At 50.4% G+C, this 16323-nt stretch overlaps 1 protein-coding gene across 1 annotated transcript; it reads right to left on the bottom strand.

Moving 5' to 3' along the window:
* Positions 1 to 1011: 1011 nt before the first annotated feature.
* On the bottom strand, positions 1012 to 11037 carry LOC119958009 (melanoma-derived growth regulatory protein-like). Its single transcript, XM_038786269.1, has 4 exons — positions 10726 to 11037; positions 8329 to 8462; positions 2069 to 2179; positions 1012 to 1186 (listed from the first exon to the last, which is right to left on the bottom strand). Exons 1-4 carry the CDS (start codon positions 10859 to 10861, stop codon positions 1166 to 1168), a joined length of 402 nt encoding a protein of 133 aa, XP_038642197.1. The 5' UTR covers positions 10862 to 11037; the 3' UTR covers positions 1012 to 1165.
* Between the last annotated feature and the right edge of the window lie 5286 nt (positions 11038 to 16323).

Raw genomic sequence — 16323 nt, 5'->3', positions numbered from 1 at the left:
CTTTTCTCTTCCAGCCTATGTCCCAAGTTCCCTGGACTTGGGTACATCCGGGTGGGTCCCTGCAAAAAGCCAACAGGCAGCTAGTTCTTACTTCTGTCTCTTTAACGCTGTTGAAAAGAGCTGGAACAAAACCCCCAAGGTATGGCTAACAGCTCGCAAGTGCCACCCTGTGGAAGAGCGCAATTACTACAATGAAAAGATATCACCTCCAGCCTCCCAAAATAGCCCTAATCCCACAACAGTCAACTCCCAATTGGAGAGGAGAGACCACCATTGCATTAATAATCTACAATAAAATATCTCCGGGGGGGGGGGGGGGGGGACAGCTGCTGTAATTTACCGAAGTGCAGAGTTTGAGAAGCCACAACAATGAGGTATGGAAGCTGCCTGTTTCTTCCTCTGCTCAATCAGCACCCAATATCAGTGAAGCCTGTCGACAGGGCAAAACAGCACAGAGTACACCAGCTGGGATTATGGTGCTCAAAGGATTCCCACTGGGATTATGGGGCAATAATCTCCCAGAGAATTCCCACTGGGATTACAGAAGAAATGAAAATGAAAATCGCTTATTGTCACGAGTAGGCTTCAATGAAGTTACTGTGAAAAGCCCCTAGTCGCCACATTCCGGCGCCTGTTCGGGGAGGCTGGTACGGGATCGAACCGTGCTGCTGGCCTGCTTGGTCTGCTTTAATAGCCAGTGATTTAGCTCAGTGAGCTAAACCAGCAACACCCTCAAAGGGATTCCCACTGGGATTATGGAGCGATTGCCCTCCTGGGGACAATCCTGCTTGGTGAAAGAGCAAGTGCGAGGCGGACAGTACCTCCTACTTCTCCCCCCTCCAGGAAATCTCAGGCTCACGGGGCACCAGACACAGTTGTCACTGCATTCCCTGAACTAGGAAGTGCTTCCAGATATTTGGGACACTGGACGATGTTTCCAGAGAAACCTCCGACCTGACAGTCACTAAATGTATAAACTGGTAAAATATCAAATACAGACGCGAGCAGCCAAACGGTTCTAATCCTATTTATTTCAACAGTTGTCACCAGTCACTGGCAATGCAGTTTACAGCGGATTCTAGTCATAACTCAGGACAGTGACTCCATGGCACCAGCTGCTTTTCTGTTGTTGGGAGAATGGTTCCTCTCTCGTCCTCTTCTTTTACTAACAGTAGAAATCCCAGTCCTACAAACACAGACGTTCATTGTCAAACACTCTGTAATACACTCGTTTTGACCACTAAATTTCCCATACTAGCCCCCCTCCCCCTGTCAACCCCCTTCCCCCCCGCCCCCCCCCACCACTCCCCAAATCCCACACTGAAGACAGAGGCTCCCCACAAGGTCACGCGTCACCCACTGCTCCCTCACCCAAGAGATCGTCCTGCATGTGCGGTCCCGGACCTGGTGTGGCATCAGTCTATTGAAATGCACCATCTCAGTCAAAGCCAACGCACGTATACCTAACCGCTGGGTCCTCGCTGGACAGTGGAGCAGGAACCCTGGCTGATTTCCTTGTGGTGAATGTATTGCTGCTACCATTCACCACTGTATTACATCATATTGTATTGTATTATGTATTGTATTAGTCGCATCATCCCTCCAGCATTCGCTTTCTGCCCGTCTAAAGGTGCGAGGCCTGGTTGTTTTGCCACTTACTGCTGTCCCCCCCGGCCATTCCTACTGATCCCACCTCGTTCCTGCAGCCCGGTCCCACAATCAGTGTGGCATTTGTGAAGCACAAACAGAACGTGCTGTAAGCACACAGCAGGAGCAGGGCCCTTAAGGACAGGATCCAGTTTCTGGCTCTGAATGACTTGCTGGGTGTTTCCAGCATTTTCTGTTCCTGTTTCAGGTTTCCCAACATCAGCTTCCTCGAGGCAGGAGGGAGAGCCCAGAGACGAAGCAGTTTACTGCTGAGTAAAGTGCATTGTACGAGGCTTTTGAGTGTGCTCTGCAGTGAGCGCTGATTCCCTGAGATGCCATCTAGTTCCCTCCTCTCTGCCGGGACACATGGATAGGCTATGACGATAAAATAAATAAGTGCAATAAAGTCAAATGCTCTTACGACTGTTGGCATCTCCACGAGCTCAGTCCCCAGATGTTGGATCTCTCTCACAATCGACTTTGGGAAAAATCCAAGAGATGTTGACTGCTCCCCGAAATAATCACCTTGGACCTAAACACACATACACTGGTCAGTCTCAGAGAAGCAACGGTCAGTCTGATACACACTGGTCAGTCTGACACACACACTGGTCAGTCTCACACACCGGTCAGTCTGACACACGCACACTGGTCAGTCTGACACACACTGGTCAGTCTGACACAGACACTGGTCAGTCTGACACACACACACTGGTCAGTCACACACACACTGGTCAGTCTGACACACACTGGTCAGTCTGACACAGACACTGGTCAGTCTGACACACACACACTGGTCAGTCTGACACACACACACTGGTCAGTCACACACACACTGGTCAGTCACACACACACTGGTCAGTCTGACACAGACACTGGTCAGTCTGACACACACACACTGGTCAGTCTGACACACACACACTGGTCAGTCTGACACACACACACTGGTCAGTCACACACACTGGTCAGTCTGACACACACACTGGTCAGTCTGACACACACACACTGGTCAGTCACACACACTGGTCAGTCTGACACACACACTGGTCAGTCTGACACACACACTGGTCAGTCTGACACACACACTGGTCAGTCTGACACACACACTGGTCAGTCTGACACACACACACTGGTCAGTCTGACACAGACACTGGTCAGTCTGACACACACTGGTCAGTCTGACACAGACACTGGTCAGTCTGACACACACTGGTCAGTCTGACACACACACTGGTCAGTCTGACACACACTGGTCAGTCTGACACACACACTGGTCAGTCTGACACACACACTGGTCAGTCTGACACACACACACTGGTCAGTCTGACACAGACACTGGTCAGTCTGACACACACTGGTCAGTCTGACACACACTGGTCAGTCTGACACACACTGGTCAGTCTGACACACACACACTGGTCAGTCTGACACACACTGGTCAGTCTGGCACACACTGGTCAGTCTGACACACACTGGTCAGTCTGACACACACTGGTCAGTCTGACACACACACTGGTCAGTCTGACACACACACACTGGTCAGTCTGACACACACACACTGGTCAGTCTGACACACACTGGTCAGTCTGACACACACACACTGGTCAGTCTGACACACACACACTGGTCAGTCTGACACACACTGGTCAGTCTGACACACTCACGCTGGTCAGTCTGACACACACACACTGGTCAGTCTGACACACACACTGGTCAGTCTGACACAGACACTGGTCAGTCTGACACACACTGGTCAGTCTGACACAGACACTGGTCAGTCTGACACACACACACTGGTTAGTCTGACACACACTGGTCAGTCTGGCACACACTGGTCAGTCTGACACACACTGGTCAGTCTGACACACACTGGTCAGTCTGACACACACTGGTCAGTCTGACACACACACTGGTCAGTCTGACACACACACACTGGTCAGTCTGACACACACACACTGGTCAGTCTGACACACACTGGTCAGTCTGACACACACACTGGTCAGTCTGACACACACACACTGGTCAGTCTGACACACACACTGGTCAGTCTGACACACACACACTGGTCAGTCTGACACACACTGGTCAGTCTGACACACACACACTGGTCAGTCTGACACACACACTGGTCAGTCTGACACAGACTGGTCAGTCTGACACACACTGGTCAGTCTGACACACACTGGTCAGTCTGACACACACTGGTCAGTCTGACACACACACACTGGTCAGTCTGACACACACACTGGTCAGTCTGACACACACTGGTCAGTCTGACACACACACTGGTCAGTCTGACACAGTCACTGGTCAGTCTGACACAGTCACTGGTCAGTCTGACACACACTGGTCAGTCTGACACACACTGGTCAGTCTGACACAGACACTGGTCAGTCGCTCACACACACACTGGTCAGTCTGACACAGACACTGGTCAGTCTGAGACACACTGGTCAGTCTGAGACGCACTGGTCAGTCTGACACACACTGGTCAGTCTGACACACACACTGGTCAGTCTGACACAGACACTGGTCAGTCTGACACACACTGGTCAGTCTGACCCACACTGGTCAGTCTGACACACACACACTGGTCAGTCTAACACACTGGTCAGTCTAACACACACACTGGTCAGTCTGGCACACACTGGTCAGTCTGGCACACACCGGTCAGTCTCACACAGACACTGGTCAGTCTGACACACTGGTCAGTCTGGCACACACTGGTCAGTCTGGCACACACTGGTCAGTCTGACACAGACACTGGTCAGTCTGACACAGACACTGGTCAGTCTGACACACACACACTGGTCAGTCTGACACACACACTGGTCAGTCTGACACACACTGGTCAGTCTGGCACACACTGGTCAGTCTGACACACACACTGGTCAGTCTGGCACACACTGGTCAGTCTGACACAGACACTGGTCAGTCTGACACACACACTGGTCAGTCTGACACACACACTGGTCAGTCTGACACACACTGGTCAGTCTGGCACAGACACTGGTCAGTCTGACACACACACTGGTCAGTCTGACACAGACACTGGTCAGTCTGACACACACACACTGGTCAGTCTGACACACACACACTGGTCAGTCTGACACACACACACTGGTCAGTCTGACACAGACACTGGTCAGTCTGAGACACACTGGTCAGTCTGAGACGCACTGGTCAGTCTGACACACACTGGTCAGTCTGACACACACACTGGTCAGTCTGACACAGACACTGGTCAGTCTGACACACACTGGTCAGTCTGACCCACACTGGTCAGTCTGACACACACACACTGGTCAGTCTAACACACTGGTCAGTCTAACACACACACTGGTCAGTCTGGCACACACTGGTCAGTCTGGCACACACCGGTCAGTCTCACACAGACACTGGTCAGTCTGACACACTGGTCAGTCTGGCACACACTGGTCAGTCTGGCACACACTGGTCAGTCTGACACAGACACTGGTCAGTCTGGCACACACTGGTCAGTCTGACACAGACACTGGTCAGTCTGACACACACACTGGTCAGTCTGACACAGACACTGGTCAGTCTGACACACACACACTGGTCAGTCTGACACACACACTGGTCAGTCTGACACACACTGGTCAGTCTGGCACACACTGGTCAGTCTGACACACACACTGGTCAGTCTGGCACACACTGGTCAGTCTGACACAGACACTGGTCAGTCTGACACACACTGGTCAGTCTGACACACACACTGGTCAGTCTGACACACACTGGTCAGTCTGGCACAGACACTGGTCAGTCTGACACACACACTGGTCAGTCTGACACAGACACTGGTCAGTCTGACACACACACACTGGTCAGTCTGACACACACACACTGGTCAGTCTGACACACACACACTGGTCAGTCTGACACACACACACTGGTCAGTCTGACACAGACACTGGTCAGTCTGACACACACTGGTCAGTCTGACACACACACTGGTCAGTCTGACACAGACACTGGTCAGTCTGACACACACTGGTCAGTCTGACACACACTGGTCAGTCTGACACACACACACTGGTCAGTCTGACACACACTGGTCAGTCTGACACACACACACTGGTCAGTCTGACACATACTGGTCAGTCTGACACACACTGGTCAGTCTGACACACACACTGGTCAGTCTGACATACACACACTGGTCAGTCTGACACACACACTGGTCAGTCTGACACACACTGGTCAGTCTGACACACACTGGTCAGTCTGACACACACACACTGGTCAGTCTGACACACAGACACTGGTCAGTCTGACACACACACACTGGTCAGTCTGACACACAGACACTGGTCAGTCTGACACACACACTGGTCAGTCTGACACACACACTGGTCAGTCTGACACACACACACTGGTCAGTCTGACACACACACTGGTCAGTCTGACACACACTGGTCAGTCTGACACACACTGGTCAGTCTGACACACACTGGTCAGTCTGACACACAGACACTGGTCAGTCTGACACACACACACTGGTCAGTCTGACACACAGACACTGGTCAGTCTGACACACACACTGGTCAGTCTGACACACACACTGGTCAGTCTGACACACACACACTGGTCAGTCTGACACACACACACTGGTCAGTCTGACACAGACACTGGTCAGTCTGACACGCACACTGGTCAGTCTGACACACACACTGGTCAGTCTGACACAGACACTGGTCAGTCTGACACAGACACACTGGTCAGTCTGACACAGACACACTGGTCAGTCTGACACACACTGGTCAGTCTGACACACACACACTGGTCAGTCTGACACACACACTGGTCAGTCTGACACACACTGGTCAGTCTGACACACACTGGTCAGTCTGACACACACACTGGTCAGTCTGACACACACACTGGTCAGTCTGACACACTGGTCAGTCTGACACACACACACTGGTCAGTCTGACACACGCTGGTCAGTCTGACACACACTGGTCAGTCTGACACACACACACTGGTCAGTCTGACACACACACACTGGTCAGTCTGACACACACTGGTCAGTCTGACACACACACACTGGTCAGTCTGACACACACACTGGTCAGTCTGACACACACTGGTCAGTCTGACACACACACACTGGTCAGTCTGACACACACTGGTCAGTCTGACACACACACACTGGTCAGTCTGACACACACTGGTCAGTCTGACACACACTGGTCAGTCTGACACACACACACTGGTCAGTCTGACACACACACACTGGTCAGTCTGACACACACACACTGGTCAGTCTGACACAGACACTGGTCAGTCTGACACACACACTGGTCAGTCTGACACACACTGGTCAGTCTGACACACACACACTGGTCAGTCTGACACACACACTGGTCAGTCTGACACAGACACTGGTCAGTCTGACACACACACTGGTCAGTCTGACACACACTGGTCAGTCTGACACACACTGGTCAGTCTGACACACACACTGGTCAGTCTGACACACACTGGTCAGTCTGACACACACTGGTCAGTCTGACACACACTGGTCAGTCTGACACACACTGGTCAGTGTGACGCACACACACTGGTCAGTCTGACACACACTGGTCAGTCTGACACACACACACTGGTCAGTCTGACACACACACACTGGTCAGTCTGACACACACACTGGTCAGTCTGACACACACACACTGGTCAGTCTGACACACACTGGTCAGTCTGACACACACACACTGGTCAGTCACACACACACTGGTCAGTCTGACACACACTGGTCAGTCTGACACAGACACTGGTCAGTCTGACACACACACACTGGTCAGTCTGACACACACACACTGGTCAGTCTGACACAGACACTGGTCAGTCTGACACACACACTGGTCAGTCTGCCACACACTGGTCAGTCTGACACACACACACTGGTCAGTCACACACACTGGTCAGTCTGATACACACACACTGGTCAGTCTGACACACACACACACTGGTCAGTCTGACACACACTGGTCAGTCTGACACACACACTGGTCAGTCACACACACTGGTCAGTCTGATACACACACACTGGTCAGTCTGACACACACACACTGGTCAGTCTGACACACACACTGGTCAGTCTGACACACACACACTGGTCAGTCACACACACTGGTCAGTCTGATACACACACACTGGTCAGTCTGACACAGACTGGTCAGTCTGACACACACACACTGGTCAGTCTGACACACACACACTGGTCAGTCACACACACTGGTCAGTCTGACACACACACACTGGTCAGTCACACACACTGGTCAGTCTGACACACACACACTGGTCAGTCACACAGACACTGGTCAGTCTGACACACACTGGTCAGTCTGACACACCCACTGGTCAGTCTGACACACACACTGGTCAGTCGGACACACACTGGTCAGTCTGACACACACTGGTCAGTCTGACACATATGCTGTTCAGTGTGACGCAGACACTGGTCAGGTCTGGCACAGGCACTGGTCAGTCTGGCACTAAAACCAGACAGACGAACAGTCCAAACACTGAAGATTGCCATCCAAGGTGTGGTGCTCAACCCCAGAGCCAAACGTTAGTGAGGGAGCAGCAATCAATATCAGCACAGAACACCTAAAGCAAACATTGTGGAGAGAGAGCTCGGTGCCTCAGACTCACGGTCCCTTGCCAGTAGTCGCGTCCCTTTCCTTTGAGTTTTCCGTAAATATAAACGATCTGTCCTTGGCGGATGTTGATGAACCTGCAGTCAGGAGCCGTGTAATCTGCCAGAGCCCGAGCCATAGAAATTGGATCTAAATGGAAAACAGTGTTTTATCACAGCGTGCAGTGTCTAGAGTAGGCACCTTTAGTTCTGAACGGTGTTCAGTATAACCCAGGCATTATTGGTCAATACTTTGGTGGGGGGAATGAAGTCAGACAACATGCCTGCGCTTGATCCCTATCCAAATTCCAGGATTGGGATAGGATGTGTCTTGGTTGTGAAATATCTTTAACAAGAGTATAAGCCTGCCGACATTCCCCGTCTAGGCTCACACATTAAACAGAGACGGTGATGGACTGGCATACCCAGCAAATCCCCTGAGCAAAGGCTGCCTCACTCCCTAATTATAATAACCTTTTATTGTCACAAGTATGAAGTTACTGTGAAAAGCCCCTAGCCGCAACATTCCGGCGCCTGTTCGGGTCAGCTGGTACGGGAATTGAACCCGGGCTGCTGGCCTTGTTCTGCATCACAAACTAGCTGTCTAGCCCACTGAGCTAAACCAGCCCCGACAGGAACATCCCAGGGAAAATAAAACTCCCCAACAAGGTCCAATAATCATCACATTTGCAAAGGGTTTTATTTATTCTAAATAAGGAGAAATCTGTCTCCATTGGTGGAGGGGTTGGTAAAATAGAGGACGCCGCTAAGAGAAACAAATACAGGTGGGAGGACTGTATAAAACGCCTGTTAGGTAACAGTTAGAGCACTGTGTGTAGTTCTGGTCACCACACCACAGGAAGCATCTGATTGTACAGTAAAGTCACCCTCGTCCCAGGCGCTAGGCTTGTTTCCCCTTTGAGGGGGTAGAGCTGACTGGTGGTGATTTAACCTGAGGGACACCACACCTCAGGCGAGGGGCAAGGTTGAGAAGGGGGCGGCACGGTGGCGCAGTGGTCAGCACTGCTGCCTACGGAGCTGAGGACCCGGGTCCGATCCTAGCCCCGGGACACTGTCCGTGTGGAGTTTGCACAGTCTCCCGTGCCTGCGTGGGTTTCACCCCCGCAGCCGTGCAGCACGTTAGCACAGTGGTTAGCACAGTTGCTCCACAGCTCCAGGGTCCCAGGTTCGATTCCCGGCTTGGGTCACTGTCTGCGCGGAGTCTGCACATCCTCCCCGTGTGCGCGTGGGTTTCGTCCGGGTGCTCCGATTTCCTCCCACAGTCCAAAGATGTGCAGGTTAGGTGGAATGGCCGTGCTAAATTGCCCTTCGTGTCCAAAAAAAGTTAGGTGGGGTTAAGGGGATAGAGTGGTGGTGTGAGGATAGGGTGGCAGTATGGGCTTTGGTCGGGTGCTCTTTCCAAGGGCCGGTGCAGACTTGATGGGCTGAATGGCCTCCTTCTGCACTGTAAAATTCTAACCCAAATATGTGCAGGTTAGGTGGATTGGCCACGCTAAATTGCCCCTTAATTGGAAAAAAATCATTGTGTCCTCTAAATTTATATTAAAAAAAAGAGAAGGCGATGTGTACAAAATTATAACGCTCGTACATAGGGTGGATAGGTAGGTTCGATCGCCATTGGATCCCCAGGGGACGTAGATTTAAGTAAGGTAAGGAGCAGGAGATTATGAGGGGATTCGAGGAAAAACCTTTTAACCCAGAAGGTGGTGGGAATCTGGTACTCGCTGCCTGAAAGGGTGGTAGAGATGGGAGCCCTCACGACATTTAAGAAACATTTAGATGAACATTCTGAAATTCCACAGCAGACAAGGCCACGGACCAAGTGCTGGAAAATGGGGTGAGAATAGGTGCTTGAAGGGCGGCGCAGTGGTTAGCACTGCTGCCTCACGGCGCCGATGTCCCAGGTTCGATCCCGGCTCTAGGTCACTGTCCGTGTGGAGTTTGCACATTCTCCCCGTGTCTGTGTGGGTTTCGCCCCCACAACCCAAAGATGTGCAGGGTGGGTAGATTGGCCACGCTAAATTGCCCCTTAATCGGAAAAAATGAATTGGGTACTCTAAATTTATAAAAAAATATAGGTGCTTGACGGCCAGCATGGAATCGATGGGTCGAAGGGCCTCATTTTCTGCTGTAAAACGTTATAAGGAGAGTTAAAACCTGACAAGTCTGACAACCTGGAAAGCAGCGCCTAAAAGTGGTGGTGGCAGATTTAATAATAATTTTCTCCAAGGAACAGGACAAATACTTGAAAGCAACACTTCAGATTCTACAGTTAAACCAAGACATATAGTCGACAAGGCTGCTCACATCCCCGAGTGCTATTTAAAGCCAACCCCCCTGCAGTGTCCCCCTCCTCGGCTGCATTGTTTTTTAAAGGTTTTCTTTGAACTCACGGCTGCATTCCTCGTCTGCGCACAGCTTCCTTTGGGCCAGTCGATGGACCTCCTCCCCCCTGGTGCAGAGGACGCCTGTGGCGCAGAAAACAAGCAGGCAGAGGGCCCGGACGGTCAGGGAAACCTCCAGCTGCATCTTGTTGCAACCCCAGCGCCTACTCTCGACCCACAGGGGCTCCAGAAGAACAGGTCTGGATTAAAACTCCCAGTCTGTGGCCACCTCCCCAGCAGGGAGCCCCCAGCTTTTCACCAATTGCCTTTGCAAGCCAAAGAAAATCCAAGTGGAATGTCCTTCCCGGCAAAAACTGGCTGGAAGCGAAAATAAATGAACTAACTCTTTAAGCACAGGACTGTTTGTGGCTACCATCCGCCCCCCGGGATAAACATATTTTTCTAATTCTGATGTTTGATTTGGACTTAGCTTTTGATTGGAATGGTGAGGGGTCTGGTTTCAAAACTTTCTTTACAATGCACCACTGTACCCTCACAAATGGCTGTTCCTTTTCATGGCACTTTCCCGGGACAGGTACAACTGGGGGTTAGATACAGTGTAGCTCCCTCTACATTGTCCCCATCAAACACTCCCAGGACAGGTACAGCACGGGGTTAGGTACAGAGTAAAGCTCCCTCTACATTGTCCCCATCAAACACTCCCAGGACAGGTACAGCACGGGGTTAGATACAGAGTAAAGCTCCCTCTACACTGTCCCCATCAAACACTCCAGGACAGGAACAGCACGGGGTTGGATACAGAGTAAAGCTCCCTCTACACTGTCCCCATCAGTGCACCCAACTCCAGCTCCTCGTGAACCGCGTTAGGGACCTGGAGCTGGATGAACTTCGGATAATTCGGGAGGCGGAGGGGGTTATTGAGAGGAGTTATAGGGAGGTAGTCACACCTCAGGTAAAAGAATAAGGTAGATGGGTTACCGTCAGGGGAGGGAGAGGGAACCGGCAGGCAGTGCAGGGATCCCCTGTGGTCGTTCCCCTCTATAACAACTATACCGTTTTGGATACTGTTGCAGGGGACGACTTACCAGGGGTAAGCAATGGGGCACAGGTCTCTGGCACAGAGTCTGTCCCTGTTGCTCAGGAGGGAAGGGAGAAGAGGAACAGAGCACTTGTCATTGGGGACTCCATAGTTAGAGGAACAGACAGGAGGTTCTGTGGGAACGAAAGAGACTCACGGTTGGTGTGTTGCCTCCCAGGTGCCAGGGTTCGTGATGTCTCTGATCGTGTTTGTGGGATCCTTAAGGGGGAGGGGGAGCAGCCCCAAGTCGTGGTCCACATAGGTACATAGGTAGGAAGAGAGATGGGGATTTGAGACAGAAATTCAGGGAGCTAGGGTGGAAGCTGAGAGCTAGAACAAACAGAGTTGTTATCTCTGGGTTGTTACCCGTGCCACGTGCTAGCGAAGTGAGAAATAAGGAGAGAGAGGAGTTGAACACGTGGCTACAGGGATGGTGCAGGAGGGAGGGTTTTGGTTTCCTGGATAATTGGGGCTCATTCTGGGGTAGGTGGGACCTCTACAAATAGGATGGTCTTCACCTGAACCAGAGGGGTACCAATATCCTGGGGGGGAGATTTGCTAGTGCTCTTCGGGGGGGGTTTAAACTAATTCAGCCGGGGGATGGGAACCTAAATTGTAGTCCCAGTGTACAGGATGTTGAGAGTAGTGAGGTCCGGGATAGGGTTAAAAGTTCGAAAGAGGGCACCGGCAAGTAAGATGCTGGTTTGAAGTGTGTCTACTTCAACGCCAGGAGCATCCGGAATAAGGTGGGTGAGCTTGCAGCATGGGTTGGTACCTGGGATCTCGATGTTGTGGCGATTTCGGAGACATGGGTAGAGCAGGGACAGGAATGGTTGTTGCAGGTTCCAGGATTTAGATGTTTCTGTAAGAACAGAGAAGATGGTAAAAGAGGGGGGGGGGGGGGGGGGGGGGGGGGGGGGGGGGGTGGGTGACATTGTTAATCAAGGAAAGTATTACGGCGGTAGAAAGGACGTTTGAGGACTCGTCTACTGAGGTAGTATGGGCCGAGGTTAGGAACAGGAGAGGAGAGGTCACCCTGTTGGGAGTTGTCTATAGGCCTCCGAATAGTTCCAGAGATGTAGAGGAAAGGATTGCAAAGATGATTCTCGACAGGAGCGAGAGTAACAGGGTAGTTGTTATGGGGGACTTTAACTTTCCAAATATTGACTGGAAATACTATAGTTCGAGTACTATAGATGGGTCAGTTTTTGTGCAGTGTGTGCAGGAGGGTTTTCTGACACAGTATGTAGACAGGCCAACAAGGGGCGAGGCCACATTGGATTTGGTACTGGGTAATGAACCCGGCCAGGTTTGGTGATAGTGATCACAATTCGGTTATGTTTACTTTAGCAATAGGCAGGGATAGGTGTATACCGCAAGGCAAGAATTATAGCTGGGGGAAAGGCAATTATGATGCTATTCGGCAAGATTTAGGATGTATAGGATGGGGAAGGAAACTGCAGGGGATGGGTACAATCGAAATGTGGAGCTTTTTCAAGGAACAGCTACTGCGTGACCTTGATAAGTATGTACCTGTCAGGCAGGGAGGAAGTTGTCGAGCAAGGGAACCGTGGTTTACTAAGGAAGTTGAAGCACTTGTCAAGAGGAAGAAGAAGGCTTATGTCAGGATGAGACATGAAGGCTCAGTTAGGGCACTTGAGAGTTATAAGTTAGCCAGGAAGGACCTAAAGGGAGAGTTAAGAAGAGCGAGGAGAGGACACGAAAAGTCATTGGCTGATAGGATCAAGGAAAACCCTAAGGCTTTCTATAGGTATATCAGGAACAAAAGAATGACTAGAGTAAGATTAGGGCCAATCAAGGATAGTAGTGGAAAGTTGTGTGTGGAATCAGAGGAGATAGGGGAAGCGTTAAACGGATATTTTTTGTCAGTGTTTACACTGGAGAAAGACAATGTTGTCGAGAAGAATACTCAGGTTCAGTCAACCAGGCTAGATGGAATTGAGGTTCACAAGGAGGAGGTGTTAGCAATTTTGGAAAGTGTAAAAATAGATAAGTCCCCTGGGCCAGATGGAATTTACCCTAGGATTCTCTGGGAAGACAGGGAGGAGATTGCAGAGCCTTTGTCCTTGATCTTTATGTCATCTTTGTCGACAGGAATAGTGCCGGAAGACTGGAGGATAGCAAATGTTGTCCCCTTGTTCAAGAAGGGGAGTAGAGACAACCCTGGTAATTATAGACCTGTGAGCCTTACTTCGGTTGTGGGTAAAATGTTGGAAAAGGTTATAAGAGATAGGGTTTATAATCATCTTGAAAAGAACAAGTTGATTAGCAATAGTCAACACGGTTTTGTGAAGGGTAGGTCATGCCTCACAAACCTTATTGAGTTTTTTGAGAAGGTGACCAAACAGGTGGATGAGGGTAAAGCGGTTGGTGTGGTGTATATGGATTTCAGTAAGGCGTTTGATAAGGTTCCACATGGTAGGCTATTGCAGAAAATAAGGAAGTATGGGATTGAAGGTGATTTAGCGGTTTGGATCAGTAATTGGCTAGCTGAAAGAAGACAGAGGGTGGTGGTTGATGGCAAATGTTCATCCTGGAGTTCAGTTACTAGTGGTGTACCGCAAGGATCTGTTTTGGGGCCACTGCTGTTTGTCATTTTTATAAATGACCTGGAAGAGGGTGTAGAAGGATGTGTTAGTAAATTTGCAGATGACACGAAGGTCGGTAGAGTTGTGGATAGTGCTGAAGGATGTTATAGAATACAGAGGGACATAGATAAGCTGCAGAGCTGGGCTGAGAGGTGGCAGATAGAGTTTAATGCGGAAAAGTGTGAGGTGGTTCACTTTGGAAGGAGTAACAGGAATGCAGAGTACTGGGCTAATGGCAAGTTTCTTGGTAGTGTAGATGAACAGAGAGATCTCGGCATCCAGGTACACAAATCCCTGAAAGTTGCCACCCAGGTTAATAGGGCTGTTAAGAAGGCATATGGTGTGCTAGCCTTTATCAGTAGGGGGATTGAGTTTCGGAGCCACAAGGTCATGCTGCAGCTGTACATAACTCTGGTGCGGCCGCACCTGGAGTACTGCGTGCAGTTCTGGTCACCACATTATAGGAAGGATGTGGAAGCTTTGGAAAGGGTTCAGAGGAGATTTACTAGGATGTTGCCTGATATGGAGGGAAGGTCTTACGAGGAAAGGCTCAGGGACTTGAGGTTGTTTTCGTTAGAGAGGAGAAAGCTGAGAGGTGACTTAATAGAGACATATAAGATAGTCAGAGGGTTAGATAGGGTGGACACTGAGAGTCTCTTTCCTCGGATGGTGATGACCAACACGAGGGGACATAGCTTTAAATTGAGGGGAAGTAGATATAGGACAGATGTCAGAGGCAGTTTCTTTACTCAGAGAGTAGTAGGGGTGTGGAACGCCCTGCCTGCAACAGTAGTAGACTCGCCAACTTTAAGGGCATTTAAGTGGTCGCTGGATAGACATATGGATGAAAATGGAATAGTGTAGGTCAAGTAGGCTTCAGATGGTTTCACAGGTCGGCGCAACATCGAGGGCCGCCGTACTGCGCTGTAATGTTCTATGTTCTAAACACTCCCAGGACAGGTACAGCACAGGGTTAGATACAGAATAAGCTCCCTCTACACTGTCCCCATCAAACACTCCCAGGACAGGTACAGCACGGGTTAGACACAGAGTAAAGCTCCCTCTACACTGTCCCCATCAAATACTCCCAGGACAGGTACAGCACGGGTTTAGATACAGAGTAAAGCTCCCTCTACACTGTCCCCATCAAACACTCCCAGGACAGGTGATATGTTATCTGTGTTGCTCTAACATCGACTGCAACTGGATGCAGTAAAATGAGAAACAGGCTTCCGACACAGGAGATGGTCCAACACTGTTATATTGAACCTGTTGATTGCTGTACATAATCTGCTGTGGGTTGACACTCTATTAACCTAACTGATAACCTCCTACTGGCTTGACCAGGATAGCTCTCTATTACATGGTGATGATGTTCATTGGCCTGTGCACTGCGACTATCTCCGTGTCCTGTGAGAGAGAGAGAGCCTTCATGCCCTGTGGGTTTTATAGTGGTGGTGTCCTGTCTGGTGATTGGTTATTCTGTGTCGTGTGTGTTCATTGGTTATACTGTATGTCAATCACTGCCTGTCTGCATCTCATGATATACATGAGTGGATATTATGACAACAGGTACAGCATGGGGTTAGATACAGAGTAAAGCTCCCTCTACACTGTACCCATCAAACACTCCCAGGACAGGTACAACACGTGGTTAGACACAGAGTAAAGCTCCCTCCACACTGCCCCCATCAAACACTCCCAGGACAGGTACAGGATGGGGTTAGATACAGAGTAAAGCTCCCTCCACACTACCCCCATCAAACACTCCCAGGACAGGTACAGCACGGGGATAGATACAGAGTAAAGCTCCCTCTACACTGTACCCATCAAATACTCCCAGGACAGGTACAGCACGGGGTTAGATACAAAGTAAAGCTCCTTCTACACTGTCCCCATCAATCACTCCCAGGACAGGTACAGCACTGGGTTAGAGACAGAGTAAAGCTCCCTCTACAC

Source organism: Scyliorhinus canicula, chromosome 27 (assembly GCF_902713615.1).
Source record: "Scyliorhinus canicula chromosome 27, sScyCan1.1, whole genome shotgun sequence".
Classification (NCBI taxonomy): domain Eukaryota; kingdom Metazoa; phylum Chordata; class Chondrichthyes; order Carcharhiniformes; family Scyliorhinidae; genus Scyliorhinus; species Scyliorhinus canicula.
Note: the sequence above shows the minus strand (reverse complement) of the source record. Positions and strands in the feature narration are given on the sequence as shown.